The 21,075-nt window shown below is 37.2% G+C and overlaps 1 protein-coding gene across 1 annotated transcript in view; it reads right to left on the reverse strand.

Moving 5' to 3' along the window:
• The window catches only part of gbe1a (glucan (1,4-alpha-), branching enzyme 1a), a 154,599-nt gene that overhangs the window by 49,245 nt on the left and 84,279 nt on the right, over positions 1-21,075 (reverse strand). Inside the window, exons 8-12 of the mRNA XM_058790245.1 lie at positions 19,607-19,722; positions 18,025-18,152; positions 16,929-17,027; positions 3,674-3,784; positions 3,355-3,526 (exon numbers count right to left, since the gene is read on the reverse strand). Of these exons, the coding sequence (XP_058646228.1) occupies positions 3,355-3,526; positions 3,674-3,784; positions 16,929-17,027; positions 18,025-18,152; positions 19,607-19,722 (626 nt within the window). The remainder of the gene's footprint in view (positions 1-3,354; positions 3,527-3,673; positions 3,785-16,928; positions 17,028-18,024; positions 18,153-19,606; positions 19,723-21,075) is intronic.

Raw genomic sequence — 21,075 nt, forward strand, 5'->3', positions numbered from 1 at the left:
TCTTCTGGACCATGTTCAGATATGGCTTCCTTTTTGCATGATAGAGCTTTAGTTGGCATCTGCAGAAGGCACAGCGGATTGTGTTTACCGACAGTGGCTTCTGGAAGTATTCCTGGGCCCATTTAGTAATGTCAATGACAAAATCATGCCGATGAGTGATGCAGTGACGTCTTCGGCCAACAAAAGTCTTCGGCCTTGTCCCTTACGCACAGAGATTTCTCCAGTTTCTCTGAATCTTTTGATGACGTTATGCACTGTAGATGATGAGATTTGCAAAGCCCTTGCAATTTGACGTTGAGGAACGTTGTTTTTAAAGTATTCCACAATCTTTTTATGCACTCTTTCACAGATTGGAGAGCCTCTGCCCATCTTTACTTCTGAGAGACTCTGCCTCTCTAAGACATCCCGTTTATGTTACAGATCTGATGTCAATTAACTTAATTAGTTGCTAGATGTTCTCCCAGCTGAATCTTTTCAAAATGTCTTGCTTTTTCAGCCCTTTGTTGCCCCCGTGCCAACTTTTTTGAGACTTGACATTATGTAATTTAATTACAAACTAAATTTAGCTGTAATCTGTTAAGGTCATTGCACACTAAGTCTGAAATTTTCATCTGAAATTTTCGCATGTTAAAAAATAAATAAGACCTCACGTTGTGTCAATCACATTTATACAATATTTCTTGTATTAATATTTACTATTTCTTATTATGATTTTAAATCTGTATTTAACCTCAGAACAATCTCAAAGTAAAAATAGGTTCTAAAGTCTGATCTTTCTATCTATCTATGAGGCAGAGCACAAGGATCAACATCAGATTTGAATGTTCTCCCATCTTCAAAATCCCAATTTAGCCCCTCTATGTACATGCATAGCCTAAATAACACCGACCTGCAATGATGGTTGTAATAACAAATAGCAGAGGCAGACAGGCATAACGATTTTTGATCAGTTCTCTAGTTCCCTCGGAGAGGAGCCAAAGTCAATGAGAGAGAACTACTAATCAGAGGAGGAACACTGCTAACATCAATGTCCAATAGCACAATGATCCAGAGAGAAAGAGGGCAAAGAGGAATGGACGTGCACCACAACCATCTCATGAACCAGCGGATGTTAATCTGCCAAGCCTGAAGCAGCTCTCACAGTTCAAACTGCAACCTCTGAAACGGGCTGGAATATTTACAGCGCTGTGCTAACGTGTCGGCTGGTGTAGGAGATGATGTAGCTGCAGCATGCTAATTAACAGTGTTAGTGGGGAGAGAGATCGATGTGTTTGTGTGGATGGATTTGAGAAAAACTGAGCATTGATTTGAGAAGGAGTGCAGTCTAGTCTTTCACCTGAAAAGCCATGAACCTGCTCTGTTCCACCAAGTGCTTCTTTACACAGTTTATATTATCTCATAATTCAGTTACTTAAAAAAGTATAATTGACCATGTTCTGCTCTATATCTAATCACTAGAAATTAGTTTGGGAGTCACATTGTATTTGGGACTGTTATCACATATGTTTTACATCTCCAAATAGCCTATTTGTATTTATGGTTTTTCTGAAAAGCCTATATTAAGTTAAGACGTATTGCTCTGCATTTAACCCATCCAAGTGCACACACACAGCAGTGAGTAGTGAACAAATGCACACACACACAGCCCGGGGAGCAATTAGGGGTTCGGTGCCTTGCTCAAGGGCACCTTAGTCATGGTATCGAAGGTGGAGAGAGTGCTGTTCATTCACAATCCCCACCTTCAATTCCTGCTGGCGCGAGAATCGAACCAGCAACCTTCAGGTTACAAGCCCGACTCCCTAACCATTAGGCCACGACTACCCCTTATTAGATATTAATACCCATATTAGACCGTTTGGCAGTTTTCATTATGACAACTAACCCCAAATAATGTGACAACATGCACACAAAAAGCTGACCTGTGTTTGTTAAACAGTTTTTTTTTTTCCTTCTGTACAATATACGTGGAAATGGTCAATTGCTTTTTTGTAAGACGTCCAGGCTTGCTCCAATATAGAAATGTAGTTAAATAAACAATTTCACCCTGAGAAATATTCAGTGATGTGTGTAAAAACTAGCCCCAGTCTTCTGTGTACTCTAAAATGTTTTTGTTTATCTAACTATATTACACAACCTTGCTAATTTTATTTTGTCTTATTTTATTTTACTGGAAAACAAGACTAAATAAACAAATAAATAAATACATACATACATACTTACAGAAGCCTGTTTCCACCTAAATAAATAACTGTGAGGTAAAGTTTAAAATAAATGTATAAAATAAATAAAGTCGCAAATTATGAAAAATGTTTTACTCACGATTCCATAAATAATAAAACAGCTTCTATAAATAATAAAAAAATATCAATATGAAGCTGAACTATTAATTTAAAATATATAAACAGTGAACTATACATAACACAGTGGACACACAAAATTCTCTGCTTTCCAAAAAGGAGCAAAGTTTTGACGTCATGAACACAATTACCTCTTGAAATGCAGGTATGTCCTTTTCCATGTTCACCAAATGTTTTTTTCCCAGTGCTGGCCTTTCTCTCGCTTTGAGTTAAGAGGAATTTTTCTAGGATGAGGAGCTTTAGGCTTGACATGTCAGATTGATTCTTTTGCTCGAACAATTTGTTCTCGCTCAACACGGGCTAAACGACGGCCTTGCCATCGATCTGATGGCACTGCTGTTGCCGTCTGGCCTTCACTGTTTCGAGTCTCTGGCATACATTCCTTTTTTCCTCTCTGAATGTGCTCTGCCACTCGCCTTTGTGTGCAATTATGCCAGAGTGCCTTTACTTACTATTTGCAGATGGAGAGATACAAAGATGGTGACCTTTGGACATATTACTGTTTTCAGTACTGTTGCACAGACATGGATGAGCAGACAAAGTGAAATGCTTTTATGCGTTTGATAGAAGAGAAGTGCGCTTGTAATGAAAGACATCTTTACTCATCCAGACAGCAATCTTTTATTGCCTCAGGCCCGGCACGACTGAATGTTTTCTTTCCTGTGTTGTGACGTGTGTACACACTTACTTAGCTTTCTTTTTGGCCACTTGTCTGAGACATTGCCTTATTTTACAGTGGTATTATAGACATCTATTTTTTAATTGTAATGCCAATCGCAACCACACCAGTATTGGGAACTAGCCATTTGAAATCCATTCAAAAAATCCTCAGGAGGAAGATCCAGTAGCACATGATCAGCCTTAGATTCAATATGCCTATACAACTTCAAAACTAGTGTACGCCTGCCAAGAACGCCAACAATCGCTCTTCCTTGGTGGAGGCACACTAAAGAAAAGCACCAAGTATCCAGGAAAACTGGTTTCCAAGGAGACTCACCCATGAAGTTGAGATAGCCCTCCCCTCCTAGACTGTGAGTGAGGAGACGGATGAGTTTATGCAGCTGGATGCCGCGGTCTATAACAGGCGTCATGGCAATAAGAGCGCTCATGTTGGTGTACATCTCTTTGTCCATCAGCCAGAACGCCAGTGACTTGTCCCCAACCAAGGCCTAGCAACAAGTGTAGAGATGTGAGCATGTGTAATCTTATATCATGAGAGTAAAACACCGAAGTGTTTGTGAATGGTGACCAGCAAAACTTGAGAACTTCTTGAGAAAGGAATGTTCTGGAAAGTTTCAAATTGATAAATTACTAACTTGGTCATGGCTCTCAGCATAGGTGATAGATGCCTCCCCTTTCCTTCTGTTGGTCAGGGTGTGAACAATGTTTTCCAAATCCCAGTCCTCATCCCGAACATCCTTCAGGACCTTTGATGAATATACAACAAAAAGATAATAAGCAAGTGCTATTATCATTTTAGGTATCAATTTAGAATAATGGTCTGTTTTTAACAAGTAACTATGCAGGAAGTAATACACAGTACTACATTAACACTGAACTTAATACTATTAACTGATATGGAAGCAGTATTAACTAAGCAGTAAGTAATAGGAAATTTAGAACAAAGGAAGTTCCTTATTGGGTATTCGATAATTACTAAATAAAAATATTGTTATTGATAAGTACTTGTTAACTATATGACTATATTATTTTTTCAGAAGCTTGCACCTCAAATGAGTTCTCTGCGAAAACTAATTTATGAATATTATATCCCCCCAAATAAGTTGGCTACATGTTGAGATTGTAACTACAAATCTTATCAAAGGATGGGCGTATGTTGTTTGTTTATTTCAAACTTAAACATAGAATAATAATAATGATAATAATTCGTTACAAATTTTAAATAATTAGGAAGTGATGGTGACAAGCTCATGATTGGATTAGTTCACTATTATGAACTTTATTCATAAGTCTCCGACTCTAAAACACCTGTTTTTATTGGCAGTAGCCTGGAGAGGACTTATCTTGATATGAATATAAACAATGATGTTCTCTGGTCAAAAACAATTTGCATCCTTAATGAAGACATTAACTGCATTTATATTACGTTAAGCACAAAACCACATTTTCCAGATTACAGTGTCTGTCAGAATATCAAAAGTGCCTCAGAAATATGGCTGTACAGTATATGTCAGATATAAAATATATTAAATAACTTAATAAATTGCTTGTGACATCCATGTCAACCCCTCCATAATTACTCAAGTGTTACCTTGTCAGCCTGCAGTAACCACTACTGATCTGGACCATTATTTTAAAGTGTAACACGGTAACCCCTCACTAATTACTTAAGCGTTAACTTGTCAGCCCGCTTGAGTAATTCGTAAGGGGTTAAGTTGTTTAAATTGTTAAATTATTTTTCACTTTAAAATAATAGTCCAGATCACTAGTAGTTCCTGCAGGCTGACAATGTCACGCTTGAGTAATTACTGAAGGTTTAATTTGTTTTTCACTTTGCAATAATAGTCTAGAGTAATTAGTGAAGGGTTGACATCGATTTCACAAGTAATTTAATAAGTTTTTAGACATGTTACTGTTGTAAGTAGTAATTAATTGACTTTTTCTTTATTAATTGGTCACAGTTAGCAAGTAGTTCTCAATAAGGATATTTTTATTTAGTAATTATTGAATACATAAGGAACTTCCTTTGTTCTAAATGTGCTACTACTTAGTGCTTCGTTAATCTTGCCTCCATATAAGTAGTTAATAGTATTAACCCACGTGAGCTGTGTTATTGTCAATCTTGGCCAGGACGCTCTTGTAAAAGAGATTTTTAATCTCAATGTACTTCTTTTCCTGGTAAAATAAAGGTTATAATAATAATTAAGTTCAGTATTAATGTAGTATTACCTATTACTTCCTGCATAGTTACTTGTTAACAACAGACCATTATTCTAAATAACTCAAAAATATTTGGATGGACAAAACAAAATTTGCATCTAATATCTGGATCTGCAGAATTATATGCATTGTTAGCAGCTCCAAACTGAAAATGAACCCATACCGAAGTTTACACATTGACCCCTGGACTTGCATGCTATATCCTCTGCACTTGCATGAAAGGATGCAAACTGAATTAGTTGGGGTAGGATACATGAGTCTTTGAATGGGAAATGACAAGCAAACCCCTTGGGTGGCTAGATTTTTTCTACCGTGTCAAGTTGAGGTCAGAGCTGCATCTGAGAGTCAACTCGGGACAAAACTCAATGTAGCGAGCTCAATGGCCTGAGAGATCTCTACAGACCAGGTGTGGGATCCTTCATGTGTGAAATCCCAGATTGCCACTCTGCATTCGGATGCCCGTCCCCCGTCCTCTGTCTTTCCCACGTCCAGTGTTTTGGAACCGCCATCTTGAAGCTGAATCTGTATTTATTGGAAGACTGGCTCATTGACCACATTAATGGTTGGAGCTGGTGAATCCCATTGACTTTGCCAATACCGACTGTAATTCTGGGTCGGTGATTTGGCGCACTTTGCGGGAGCGGGTCGATGGCTATGTTTAGACTCAGTGGAGCAGTGTTCAGGTCATTGACTGGATCAGTGCTCTATGTTGTCCTCCAATGACTTATTTGAGAACGAGCTCACACTTTGAAAGAGTCGACGCGAAAGATGAAAGTTCTGTTCGCAAAAAGGTGACCTCCCAAACTGTTTCTAGCTTGCAAGTGCTCCGTGTTGATCGGACACGATTTGAGTGGCCAAGGGTCAACGAGCACAGCTGGATACTAGAGCAAGTCTGGTACCCTCCATCAGAACACAGGATTAAAGTCTCTGTACTGCTCGAACTCTCTCTAATGAACATAAACACCTGCTTGCTGCGAGACACCTGTTTCTGATTATGAGTATTTACCTCGGGATGTTTTTCCCCTGGTGAGCATATTCATTTGGCACATCATTTCATTTTATAAACATTTCAGAGCATACTGATAACTAGTCAGGAGGTTGGTGTTTGTTTAGAGTTTGTTTGGAAGTTTAAGGTGAGAGGGTGAGGAGAAACATGCAGACAGAAAGAAAACGTTAATACTTCAAATACTTTTTCCCTGGATGAACCTTGTGAAAAAAAGTTTAAACCAGGCTAAAGAGGTTTTGGTCTCTTAGCCTGGACAAAACTGGCTAGGCTGGTCAATTTTGTCAGTTTTAGTTTGAGTTTTGGCCATTTGTTTGCTGGTCAGCCACTGGTGTCTAGTATCTAGACCATTTGAACATCAGCTTCCCTGCCTGGTCAACACTCTTAAAAATAAAGGTGCTTAAAAGTTTCTTCACAGCAATGCCATAGAATAACCATTTTTGGTTCCGCAAAGAACCATTCACTCTCTTTCTTACCTTTTTATAATCTGATAAACCTCCTTTCGCCACAAAGAACCTTTTGTGATACACAAAGGTTCTTCAGATGTTAAAGGTTCTTTATAGAACCATTTAGACAAAAAGGTTCTTCTATGGCATCGTGAAGCACCTTTATTTTTAAGAGTGAAGGTCGGTCTATTTTTCTGGTTTAAGAGGGGTTTGGGCTCTTGTCAGCCGGTCAGACTGGGACACCAGCAAAATAGCAGAACATACCATCTTTATAAGCTTGAAATCTGGTCTTCAGATGGTCTAACTGGTTAGGACAATCTGTTTCACCACTTTTAGGGGAGTTTTGGCCATTTGCCTGCTGGTCAGCCACTGGTCTCTTGGAAACCAGCTAGACCTTGAAAGATCAGCTTTCCAGCCTGGCCAAGTGGGTTAGATTGGTTTGACCAACCTATGAGAATATGGTTCTTAGATGGTCTAACTGGTCTCTCAGCCTGGCCAAGCTAGTCAAGTTGATATATTTAGCTGGTTTTAAAATTTTGGCTACACTTTATTTTGCTAGTCTACTTTAGACATTCTACTAACTATAAGTAACTTTGTAACTACATGTCAACTACATGTAAACTAATTCTCATTTATTTGCAACTACATGTCTACTAAGTCTCAGAGTAGACTGTTAGGGTAGGTTTAGGGTTAGTAGAAGAAGTTGACATATACTTGCAAAGTTTCTCCTAGTCAGTATGTTGTGGACCCATCAAAATAAAGTGTTAGAAGTTATTAAGCAGACAGTCTACTAATGCTCTGATGACTGCTAGTTGACATGTAGTTGCAAAGTTACTTACTGTTAGAAGAACGTCTAAAGTGGACTATCGAAATAAAGTGTTGCCAAAAGTTTGGTTTGGATTGGTTTTGGGAAATTTTCAGCTGGCCAGCCATCTCCAAAAAAGCAAAACAGTCTATCCGTATAGGCTGGGAATCTGCTCTTAAGATGGTCTAGCTGGTCTCCCAGCCTGGCCAAGCTAGTGGTTTACATGGTTTTAAATGGATTTGGGTATTTTGCCAGCTGGATGACCAGCTAAATATCTACACCAACAACTAGGCTAGTTTAGAATGTTGTTTTTTTTCAACGGAGTATACATCATAATAATGTTTTAAAGCACCACAGATACAGTTAGGATGCATTTAAGTCATTATCACAAATAATAATCCACTAATGGCACATCCAGAATGTAACACCAGTAGGATGATAGCACGGTTGTGGAGGGAATAACCGCAGGGAGCAAAGAGACAGAAAGGAAGTGACTCTGACAGGCCCATCTCTCTCCGCTCCTCCTCTCCTGCTCACCATCATTAGAGCAGAAGGGTGACGGACAGATAAAGGAAACCTTTTAATAACACTGCAACCTTTTAAGAGGGGGCACAATCGACAGAGCCCACGGGCGAGCTGGAGCCAATCAATGCGGCTGTGCCCTGCCATCTACTCTTTCTCCTAGCCTCCCACTCCCTATCTGTTCCATCTCTCTCCCGCTTTCTCATTCTGTCAGTGGAAGGGGAGACATCTTCCACCTACATTTTCACAACTGCTCCTCTGAAACTTCTCTGTTTAAACAGTACTTTTCCTGCTTATTAGAAGCGTTCCCTGCTCTCCCTGATGGGACCGACTTTCACTCTGTCATTAGCAGCAATGCGTACAGATAGAGGATGAGGCCTGTGATAGAATCGCTCCTCTGAGGAAAGATGCATTAATGCTGTGGTGACATTTTAACAGCTGGTTGTTTTGCCTGTCTTTTCCTTTACATTCACATGTTTTTTTTAAGTTCTCACTAAGATTAGAGAAGTCTCCTCCCACATAGTCTCTCGCCTGGGGAGTAAACGGTCCTATACATTCTCTCTTAATTTTCTTATCTCTTAATTTTCCTTCCTGTTGATCTCGCTCTGTCCATAATAAGCTATTATTAAATCCAAATGCAGCCACGTTGCCATTTATTCAGAACTTACCTGATTAACTCCTTAACACAAGTTTTTATTATCCTTGATTCATCATTGCACATTATTCTAAACACAAAATGTGTCTCCATAATCCTTTATAAAATGTAATGACTTGCTCTGCCACTTAAATTAATTTCTGTTTTTGCATTTACACGGGCTATTGGTTAATGTTAACCAACAGCCATTTAAGCACTGTCTGCATACGCTCTGATACGGAATGCACATTTTGTACGAAGTCTAATCTTACTTTTTTTTTTTTTCTCGTCGACTCATCCTGGAATTGGTCACATTAGGTTAAACAGGTTTCGCCGAATCGCTTTTTAAAATTACATTCCCAAGACGATTTTAGAGTATATCTTTTTTATGTGTGCATCATATGAATAATTAGTACTTTTGTGACATAACTACTGTTATTGTGAAGCCTAATTAAAGACTAATCTTGAGACTACACAACTGCACATTCAGTGTTCTTTGAACCACATTAACACTTTTTAGCACCAACACAGATGCAGATCAGTATTTGATAATGAGCTGTAAATCCTTCCCACTGATCTTGATGTTTAAGAACCAAAAGAAGAATCCTATAAAACTGAAAAACAGCATTAATCAGGAGCTGGAGAGGGACAGCACACTCATTAACGATTTTACTGCCTCGTTGCCCTTGTCCTTATATCATAAAGGAAGGGTGACCATGCATGGAAAGCAAAACAAAAATGAATTATACTCACATAAAGTCACTTTCAGATTCACGTTCGTTTTCAAACTGATTTACACAGTTGCAGAAAGCTGTTTATATATTTAATTAGAACTTCTGTTGTAAGGCTTTGGTTTATGATTTGCCATTTTTACAAGCACGATTATTCATGCTTCTATATCTGATGCAGCAGAAGGACAGAGGATAGTCCAGCACAACAAAAATATTAAATCAACATGCAAGCAAGCTGTCTTCATTATTAGTCTATAATTAGTTCACCTAAACATAAAAAATATTTATCATTTAATGTGATCCCCCCCACCATTGGAAATACATAAGGCAGAAACTTCAAACTGAACTTTCCATACTATGTAAGTGAATGGGTATTGTGGCCATCAAGCTGTAAAAATAATAATTAAAAAGCACAATAAAAGTGGTCTTTACATATTCCAAGTCTCCTGAAGCTATACAACAGATTTACATGAGGAACATAGTAAAAATGAAAGCCATTCACTTCAAATCTTACTTGATCTTCACTGTATGGAAATGAGCAGCTTGGACATTTTACTAAATAGCTTCATATGTGTTTGACAGAAGATAAAGTCTTACTGGTTTGGAATGACGATGTAAATGATGACAAAATTGTCATTTAAAGTGAACTATCCCATTAAATATGATAACATCATTATGAAGTACGCTTCATGCTAGAATCAAAGAGTTTGGCTCAGAAAAGTTTCCTTCCCTAGACAGAAGTTTGAATCACATGCATTCAAAGCCAAAGCTAGAAGCTGTGTTTATTTTACCTCTTTTAAAAAAAGATCAAATCAAAAGAACGGAACGGTTTCCTGTGGAGGGAGTGCATCAGGCCAGCGTGTTACATGCCCTGCCAGCAGACTTACACTGCTTTACAAAGGCAATCTGTGAAGATCTTTCCGGTCGAAATATGCTGCAGTCTGCCTGTCTGCCTTCTTTGTTGTATTGTGCTGTGTAATTCATTACAGTTCACTGAATGTGACAAGAACTTCGGCTCACATTTCCTCTTAATATAAGCTACACAAAGAGAAATTAAGAAGAAGCAGAGGGGAAAAAAACTGTCAGGATTTTTAAACAAAACTTCCTTGTCCACCAAGCACATGTGCGATGAAGCTAAAAACTGTAGGACACAGATAAGCAACATGAAAAACCAAGACGTAAACAACAGAGGAACAGGAATAAAAAGGAACTCGAAATATACGGCGAAACAACAAAAGAAAAATAGCAGCAGAACTGAAATCTCAAAGCAAAGTGGTTTTCCTTTCTGAAACCATTCCTCATTTTTTTTTAGTAGACACTTTTATGTGATAAAAAGCAGGTTTTCCATATTTGAGACAGGGTTAGTATACTAATACAAGGGACACAAAGGAGATGGAGGCATAAACCACAAACTGCTTTTGGAAACTCAAAGTTTCTCGCTCTTGCAAGCCTTCAGAATGCGAATGCAGTCTTCAAATAAATATGCCAAACTGAGCAGCAATGAGAGATGCACAACGTCGGTGCCTCTGAGCCATGGGATGTAAGGAAAGGATTAGAAACACGAGTCCCGGTAGGATGGCTTTAACACAGAGATTCTTAGATGATGTAGAGACGACGGGAGTCTGGGAAGAGTCTTTTGTGAAGCAAGAATGAGATCCTACTGTAATCCGTCTTTACAATGGGTATCAGCTCTCATTTAGCAGTTCATTTGCTCTTTCAAAAGAAGAGGTCAACTTTTGTCGTAACATATGAACTACCCTGCACACAGCACATTTGCTTGATATTATGCGTTTTTGCTAAAGTACATTATGAATTTACATTTATGCCTTTGGATGAGACTTCTATCCAAGAGTGCATTCAATGCTTGCATTTTTATCAGTTTATGCTTTTCCTGGAAAATGACCCCTTGATCTTGCTGTACTTATGTATAAGCAAACCGCATCATTTGTAAATCATATATGCGTTTTAAATTTAAATTTGTAATGGCGGATTGAAATGCAGGAGCGCTTGTGTCTGTGTTTATGAGCAGAAGAAGGGCATAAATAGACAAATCAATAGATGATAAGCTGCTGTGTCATCTCATTGGGACTGGCCAACTCCCAGAGGTCAAAGAGGTCAACGCACACACGCTACATAAGTCTTTAAACACCTTTGAATCCAATCAATATTCTGAGTTTTCTGAGGATTTTTTTTTTCTAGAAAACTTTTCTACTTTATATAAAAAAAAAAAAAAAATCTTGGTGAGTAGGTGCAGGTTTTATTTAGCTACAGTTATGCACAGAAGTGTGATAAATCTCACAAAACCTCACACACATTTTTAATGATTTTTTTTTTTTTTTAAGTGTCTGACCATCAAGGCTGCATTTATAAGTAAAAGCAGTAATATTGTAAAACATTATTACAATTCTAAATAATGGTTTTCTGTTTTAATAGACGTACTCTGTATAATTTATTCCTGTGGTGACAAAGCTGAATTTTCATCAGTCATTTCTACAGTCTTCAATGTCACATAATCCTTCAGAAATCATTCTAATATGCTGATTTATTATCAATGTTAGAAAAAGTTGAGCTGCTTATTTTTTTTGGAACCTTTTCTTTGATGAATAAGTAGTTTAAAAGCACGTTCTCATTAATAGTGAATAGCATGTTGTTATTCTGAAAAAGCAAACTTTTTTTATTAGTCTAGTAATTCTAATTAGATTTAAAGACAATAAAAGTACAGTATATGAGAAAATTCATGATGAGCACTGGCATAAATAAATCACAAATTATAAAGATGCAAATAAATAAATAAATGGATAAATAAATATACAAACATAATAAATAAATAAACACAAACATAACAAACTTGATTTCTTAATTTAAAAAATGTAATAAAATAATGCTGGCTGGACTCAATGCATTGTGTGCATGTAAGAGCACCACATGATGCATCATACATACACATCACACAGAAAGCAAACTACCGCTGTGCCATGGCTCTGAATATGACCGTGCCATAAAATGTAACTGCTAAAGATACAGCGAAGAGAAGTGAAAAACAAATGTGTTTTTGAGCACAAGCACGGTGCCAGCTGTGCCTCCCTGCTGTCATATGTGTAATTCCTCAACTATTCAGTAGAGGGAGGAATGAGTACATAAACTTCAGACATAGCTTTAGGACAAGGACAACTGTGAGGACTTCTCTAAAAACTGTCTCGAGTTAAATATTAAGAGTTGAGCTCCCATGAGCAAAGATGACAGATTTCAAATCTGGGGATCATTCGGCAGAAGAACAATTGCCATTGAATTAAATGGAAATGCTTACAGGAAGCTTTCTCCTCTAAAACTCACTGCTAACACATTCAATGGCCATGAAGCTTGAGAAAATAGTACTGCTGGCACAACATATCATCTTCTCTCTCATCATACCTTTACAATAATTCCACATCTCATGAAATCTGAAATTTAACCAAACAAACAGGAAATGCACATGCCTAAACCGTAGACTTAATTACTGCAAACACAGCTCCCCTGCAATCACACACAATCAGTGCAGTCTGACGGGAAGAGAGAGACAGTTATCTGCCTTAGCGATCATCATACCTTCTTTTCACTCCATCTTTCTCTCCCTCCCACATTTCTCCTCCTCAGACCACAGGAAAAGGAATAAAAGTATATCGATACATAATTCATCCACCGGAGGCTGAACTAAAACTCCAATATCCTCTAATGAGGAAGCCAAAATCAGAGTGACTTCCCATTACAATTATGCGTTACGAGCTTTAATTGTTCCTCTTGAGAGCAGACGAGCACAAGGATGGGGTGTTGACGTGGGGGTGGAGGTAATGGAAAAGTATTAGATAATTCGAGTTAATTTGCTTAAGCAAATTAATCAAATCAACAGCCACATGGAGCTCAGCACCAGGATATGAATTAAACAAATAAGGGTTGTGGAGTGCTTTTAGCCAGAGAGGCCAGAAGGATATTAATCTGTTTTCTAGTGGCACTGCTGGTAATTACACACGATGGCTTTATTTGCCATCATGACCTCTTTCTCCCAGAGCACACAAGAGATGGCTTGCACATACACTCACACGTAAATAAATGCTCACGACTACACATAGATAAAATAAATGATCAAACTCATAACAGACTAAAGTGCTTGTGTAGTTAACAATATGCGTAATACTTACAATACAATAAGGTATGAGAGGTTGTGCTGTATTGTTAATATAACCATGTTAGCCATGAAGTGCAGTGGATGGGTTTATTGCTTTAATGCTTACTATATAAAATAAACATTTTGCATAAGAATAAAAGAAGATCACACAGTAACATTTTGTAATTCTAAGGTTGCTTTGAAGCCATATGGTGAAGATGTGTTATAGCTGCTATGTAATGTACACTTTAGCAAAGCTGATGAGCAGCAAAACAATCTCAAAAACTCAAAAAATAAAACAAAACAAAAACAACTTCAAGAACAAAATGTAACTTTAATAGAACATAAACACAACCTAAGGAAAAGAAAAGAACTTAAAGAATGAAACAAAACCAAAAATAAAACAAAAATGACCTCAACATGAACAAAACCTCAAGACAACGCAAACAAAACAAAACCCTCAAGACAACACAAAAAACTTCAACACAACACGAATAAAACTAAAACCTCAAAAAACACAAACAAAACTTCAACACAATATAAACAAAACAAAAACCTCAAACAATACAAACAAAACAAAAACCTCAAGAAAACAAACAAAACCAACACAACACAAACAACACAAAATGTCAATGCTAACAAAATGAAACAAAACAAAAGAACACAACATAACAAAACTTAAGCATAAACAAAACCTGAATTAAAAATAAAATATTTAAGTAAAATATATATATATATATATATATATATATATATTTGAAATAAAACAGAGCACAACACAACTTCAACACAACCAAAACAAAACCTAGACAAGAAAAAATGAAATAAAACAAAACATGGGCAACCTCAACATGAGCAAAACAAAACTTCAACACTAACAAAATGAAACAACAAAACAAAACTTAAATTAAAATATTAATGTGAAATAAGTAAAAAGTGAAATAAGTAAAATATTAAGCAAATTGATAAAATTAACCATAAAATGGAAAAACAAATATACAAAATATATATATATATATATATATATATATATATATATTAAAAAAAATGCCATGATGCTTATGTGGAAATATGAATTTAAGTGGTAATGCACACTGAAACACCTATATGACACTGTATGTGTCAGTTAAAGTTGACCTCTCCACCCAACAGACAGCAGCAGACATGATAACCGCCACCCGCCACAGGCCACCAGAAACTCGCTCACATTGTGATCTAATCTGCTCTTCAGTTATAAATTCATTTCCATTTCTCTTCTTCGGGAAGTATAACTGAACTCTCGCTCTCCTCTCGGGCCCCGCAAATCAAACGGCATCGTTAATAAACCTATTGATTCCACATATTAATGTATTCATCACCGAATACAGTGAGGGAGAGAGAACAGCTGCTCTCTTTATGGAAATCTCTAAAGATTTCATTAGCTTTTGGGGAGGTTTCATTACGGACCGTGGCCCTCTTCTCCTCCTGTTTCTCTCCACTCTGTTCATCATCTGCATTATCGATTCAGAGCGGCGGACATTTTAATTTCACAAGTGAGCCACGCTCAGCCGACCTCCGTCACAGCACAGCGCGCAGCTGAGAAGCCCTAGCGCTGTTTGTGACATAGGCGGAGAGGAATAGAGACACAGAAAGCGAGAAAGAGGTGGAATTCAGCAGTAAATCAGGAGGGAGTTTGCCCTTTTGAACACTTCATTGTGAAAACGAGAGTTATGGCAGGGAGAGGTGAAGTGTGGACATAAATTTCTTTGTCTGAGGGGGGTCACAGACTCAGGGTTACTGTAGTTTGTCAAGGGATTAAAAGAAAAGTCCATCCAAAAATGAAAATTCATTTACTCACCCCCATTCTTCCAAACCCATATGACTTTCATCTAAAAATAACACAAAAGTATACAATAAAACTGGTACAAAGGAGTTGTGGGTTGTACTCAAAGTCTTCTGAAGCCTCTTATGTTCACCAAAGCTGCATTTATTTGATCTATTTTAAAAATTTGTAAAATGTAATTTATTCCTGTAATGACAAAGCTGAAGTTTCAGTCTTCAGTGTCACATGATCCTTCAGAAATCACTCTAATTTTCTGCTTAATAAAAATGTATTATTCTCACTATCAACGTTTAAAACAGTCATGCTGCTTATTATTTTTGAGAAAACCATGATTCTTTGATGAACAGAAGGTTCAAAAGAATAGCATTCATTTGAAATATAAATCTTATAACATTATAGATTTAAAATTATACAATTTTGCTTCTCAGTGATATTTTGCTATTTTTCTTTACATAAAAACACTCATTATTAGCAGAAATTCTAGCATGATTAAGATTTTTAGCAGTGTATTTCATTTCTAATTTTTTTTCTTTTAAATGCCTTCTCATGTTTAAAGTTGGCACAACATAATTAATTATAAGACATGTAAAACTTAGTGCCATTGTCATTGAATGTCTTTGGAAGACCTGACAAAGAACACATATGATCTCTGTATGTGTTTGTTGTTTGGAAAAGAGCAGCATCGACATTTCTCAAACTTCAGAAAGTCACTCGTGTTTGAAACCAGTGAGTAAATGATGACAGGACTGTCATTTTGGGTTTAACTGTTCCTTTAAGATTGTAACAGGGATACGCTTGATATTCTGTGCTCAGCTAAAATGCAATACAATTTGCAAGTCTCTTTTTTATATGATTGAATACGATTTGTTTCACTTGTTTTCAATTATTTTTCGAGGGTTATGTTCTGGTTTGGTGCGAAGCGTGAAAATTTTGACTTTCCTATGCAAGACTTGAAAGTGATTAGAGTTTTGGAAGTCATATTGAATAAGCCTGAAGAAAGAGAGGAGTGTGTGTGTGAGAGACAGAACAAGCACAAAATAAATAAATAAATAAATTTAAAAAAAATCACACAAAGGCAAAGGCTTGCTGTAATAGAGAGATAGAGATGGGGATATCAATACACAAACCTTTTAATGGCATTCAAAATGCTGCCAAAGGACGGATGAAAGATGGGCAAAGTGGGACTGAAATAGAAGCCCAACAGAAAAAAAGGGGGCTGCTATCTAAACAGGCTGTGCCAGATCTCAGATTACACCCTGAACTCACGAAGCAAACTCAATCAATACTCTTCCTTTTGTCATTTTAAAAAGGCACGGTCATGCAAAAACCTGGCTCGAATTAAAGCGGAAATGCCCACGCTGATACATGCGCAGATAGAGCCGAGCCAGCAGTAGATTTGGACGCGCGACAGCCGCTGCGCAAAGGCTACAAATACACAGCTTCATAAAGAGAGATGACCCCAAAACGGTGAACTGCAAACATCAAACAACATCATTTGCACAGAACCAAACACAAAGAAGCAACATCTGTGTGGAGAGGGAGAAATCACAGGAGATGGGAGCTCACCTGGATCCATTTGTCTGGCACGGCCATGGACAGACGATAATCAAAGCCCAGTCCTCCCTCTTCAATGGACCTGCACAGGCCTGGCATCCCTGATACATCCTACAGAAAATCCATGAGGAATGGAGAGCAGAAAAGTGTGAAAATGTGCATTGCCTTCTGGAAAAATGCAGATTAAGCTGTGTCTTGGAACACCTGGCTTCTACCTGGTCCAAGCTGGTCATTACAAATATCTAACCATTCTTTAACCAACATACATTTACTTGGGAAGCAAAATGACATCAGATATTTAGCCTTGTTTTCTTAACAACTGACCAAAATTAAATTAGTTTTTGCTTAACACAAGAAAAAACATCAGTAAATGAAGTAATAAAAAATAATCTTACTTCCCTTTTTATTGTTTGTTTTTCTTGCACCACCACAAACATATCATAAACTCACTTCATCAGAAAAAAGACTTATATCCTATGTCACTTTGCTTCCCAAGTAAATGTATCTTGAATTAAGAATGTTAAGATATTTGTACTGGAAAACAAGACAAGAATACAGAGGAAGAGACTTAATTAAAGTGAATGAGGACTAAAAGCCACAAATGACCCTAAAAGCATCATAAAAGGGCTCCATTTAATTTTTTTCCAAGTATTCTGAAGTTTTGTATATCTCCCCTCCAGTAGCATTTCCTCCTTCCTCCTGTACTTTTGATTAATGACAACGGCAGATGGTTGAATTAAAGCAATTTAAAAAATGCCTTCTTCTAGCACAACCTGCCTGTGGGTCATGTGAGACCAGCGAAGAAGAGCGCGAGATGGATCCATACAGAGCCTACCCCTGAAAATCTCTCCTGTTCTTTTCTTGAATCTTTTGGCCTTAATCACCCAATTATCACACCGATCCATTAGCCGCAGCATTCAGCTCTGACCTCACAGGAGCTCAGCTTTAAATAAACGCACCAGCACAGAGCAGGAGAATAGAAAAGAATGAAATGAAATTTCCACTTGTGAGCGAGAAAAATGGGAGCTGTAATTGGTGGGAAAGGGGAAAAAATTGTTCCTCCTGTGAAAAAGTAGAAATGCACCGCGGTGCAGGTAGAGACTCTCACCTCTGCTACAGTGATGCATTGTGGGTAGAGCTTGTGGAAAATGTGATTGGCCAGCATCAGATAGACAAGTGCGTCTTCATCCACATGCATTCCGAAGTACTCGCTGTAGTTCCCTGAAAACGACGTGCCTGGACAAAACCAAATCAATTGACTGTGTGATTCAGAGAAAATGTCCAGTGGAATATTGATTAATGGCATCACAATCTTTTCACAAAGAAATCATTTTACTGTAATATGTACAGAGCAGCCAATGTCTCCCATAATTTACGATAATGGTCTAAGAGAGCCTTTCAAATCTATTCATGCAGTTTGTACTTTTCCTCCACATGCGATGATTCAGAGCTTTATTAATACAACAGAAATGACACAGTTGACATGCCTCTGACACACTCTTCATGAATCAATGCATCAAAGCCTTCACATTTCATCTGGATGAACTGATTCAGAGATGTACAGAGGCACTTATACAGCCTCGCTCTCTCTATAGACCAATATAGACAGTGACATTTGACATATATGAAGTACACCATTTTCTTCTTGAAGTAAATAAAACATCACATGGACACGGCGATGCATATTAAATAAATTCAATTAATCAGTATGTTTGTCTCGTTTTCAGTAAAAACAATGTCTTTACATGTTAGACCTACTTGAGAATCAAAAGCAAAATTACATTGCATGTTTTCAGAAAGATGGCTGTACCTGTAATTTATTTTTCTAAGCCTGTTTTTCCCTTTTTTCTTTTCTTATTTTAAGCATGAATTAAACAATTGAATGAGTTTAATGGTAGGATTGGAAAACTGGCTCTTATTCAGAATGACGTTCATTTCAGTTTTCATAGTGAATAAGCATACAGCACAACCAGTGTAGACCAATTCCTGAACAAATTAAATCGCATGAGCCAATTCTTTTAGCTTTTATTGAATCAGCATACAGAACAAACAGTATAGACAGATTCCTGAACGAATGACTTCTTTGAGCTGATTCTTTTAACTTCTAGTGAATCAGCATACAATACAACCAGTGTAAACCAATTCCTGAACGAATCAATCTCATGAGCAAATTCTGTTAGCTTTTAGTCAATCAGCAAACAGCACAACCAGTGTAGACCAATTCCTGAACAAATGACTCTTATGAGCTGATTCTTTTAGCTTTTGATTCTTTTAGCTTTTAGTGAACTGGCATACAGCACAACCGGTGTAGACCGATTCCTGAACAAATGACTCTTTACGAGCTGATTCTTTTAGCTTTTGATTCTTTTAGCTTTTAGTGAATCAGCATATAGCACAACCAGTGTAGATTGATTCCTGAATGATTCTTATGAGCTGATTCTTTTTAATCGACCAAATCAGGGATCGGAACTGAAAACATGAAATAATTAAGAAAGAAAGAAAGAAAGAAAGAAAGAAAAACTTCATTCCTAAACAATTGTGCTTTTCAAGTAAATTTACCTTGAAACTTAGATATTTTAACAGGAAAAGACCAAAAAATGAAACAGCAAAAGACTAAATACTATTAAGACAATGATTTGTTTTTACAATGAATGATGGTAGCTCTTGTTTACAGGTGCAGAACAACTGACCGATGCCATGGTGGTGGTACAGCATTGAAGTCACAGCGTCAAACCTGAAGCCATCAAAGTGATACTCCTCCATCCACCAGCGCAGGTTGGAGAGGAGGAAGCGCACCACTTCCCAGCTATGGGAAACAGAGAAAGACATTTTCTCCAGAGCTTCCACATAAAACTGACCCTTGTCTGATGAAATAAGTATCCAAAAATCAATCAACTAGAACACACTCTGGTGCATATAAATACAAAGAAAAAACAAAAAAAAAACATCTCAAGCTGTTCGCAAAGGACACATTCTACTTGTAATATCAGTTCAATGATTGACTCATCTGCCATAATAATATTTCTGAATTATCTTCATTTGGGAATTATCTTCGATATTTAAATGTGCAATTAATTGTAATTTTTGTGAATTGTGTTTAATTTGATTGAGTAATTGGCATTTCATGTAATGATTTCATTTAAGTTTTAATTGATTGACAGCGCTAAAACACACATTTGAGTAATGGATTCATTCTCTGATTAAATAGTAGCTGTAACACAAGGTTGGTTGATTCAGCCCAAAAAGACAGATGGAGAGAGAAAGAGAGAAACAGGCAGCAGGAGCAGCAGGTTGGGCGGCTGGTGGTGGTGTGATTCCCTGAGGAGAACGATGAACAGTGTGTGAATGAGGAGGAGATGAAACTAACTCAAGACTGAAACCATTCTTTCATGAGAAATAGCACTCTGAGAATAGGCTCCTGCTCTCCATTTATTGCTCTAACTGATTTCCTTTGTTCTTAAACGTTTCAATCCCTTATGAAGAGTATTACCCTAATAATTTCCTAGACCAGGGGTTTTCATGTAGATGTTGAAGACCCCAAGACATGATGGACCCCTTGAAAGAATTATATACATTTCATATACAGCCAAGACCCAATTATTCTTTGTGAGAAAAACATTATGCATTGTATTACATCTCACAACATGTTGTTTACTACATTAAATAATTTATTTTATACTGTCGCTGTACTGAAGTCAATGCGAATTATAATATATATATATATATATATATATATATACAGGTGCATCTCAATAAATTAGAATGTCATGGAAAAGTTCATTTATTTCAGTAATTCAACTCAAATTGTGAAACTCGTGTATTAAATAAATTCAATGCACACAGACTGAAGTAGTTTAAGTCTTTGGTTCTTTTAATTGTGATGATTTTGGCTCACATTTAACAAAAACCCACTAATTCACATCTCAACAAATTAGAATATGGTGACATGCCAATCAGCTAATCAACTCAAAGCAAAGGTTTCCTGAGCCTTCAAAATGGTCTCTCAGTTTGGTTCACTAGGCTACACAATCATGGGGAAGACTGCTGATCTGACAGTTGTTCAGAAGACAATCATTGACACCCTTCACAAGGAGGGTAAGCCACAAACATTCATTGCCAAAGAAGCTGGCTGTTCACAGAGTGCTGTATCCAAGCATGT

This window comes from Onychostoma macrolepis, chromosome 10 (genome assembly GCF_012432095.1).
Source record: "Onychostoma macrolepis isolate SWU-2019 chromosome 10, ASM1243209v1, whole genome shotgun sequence".
Lineage (NCBI taxonomy): Eukaryota > Metazoa > Chordata > Actinopteri > Cypriniformes > Cyprinidae > Onychostoma > Onychostoma macrolepis.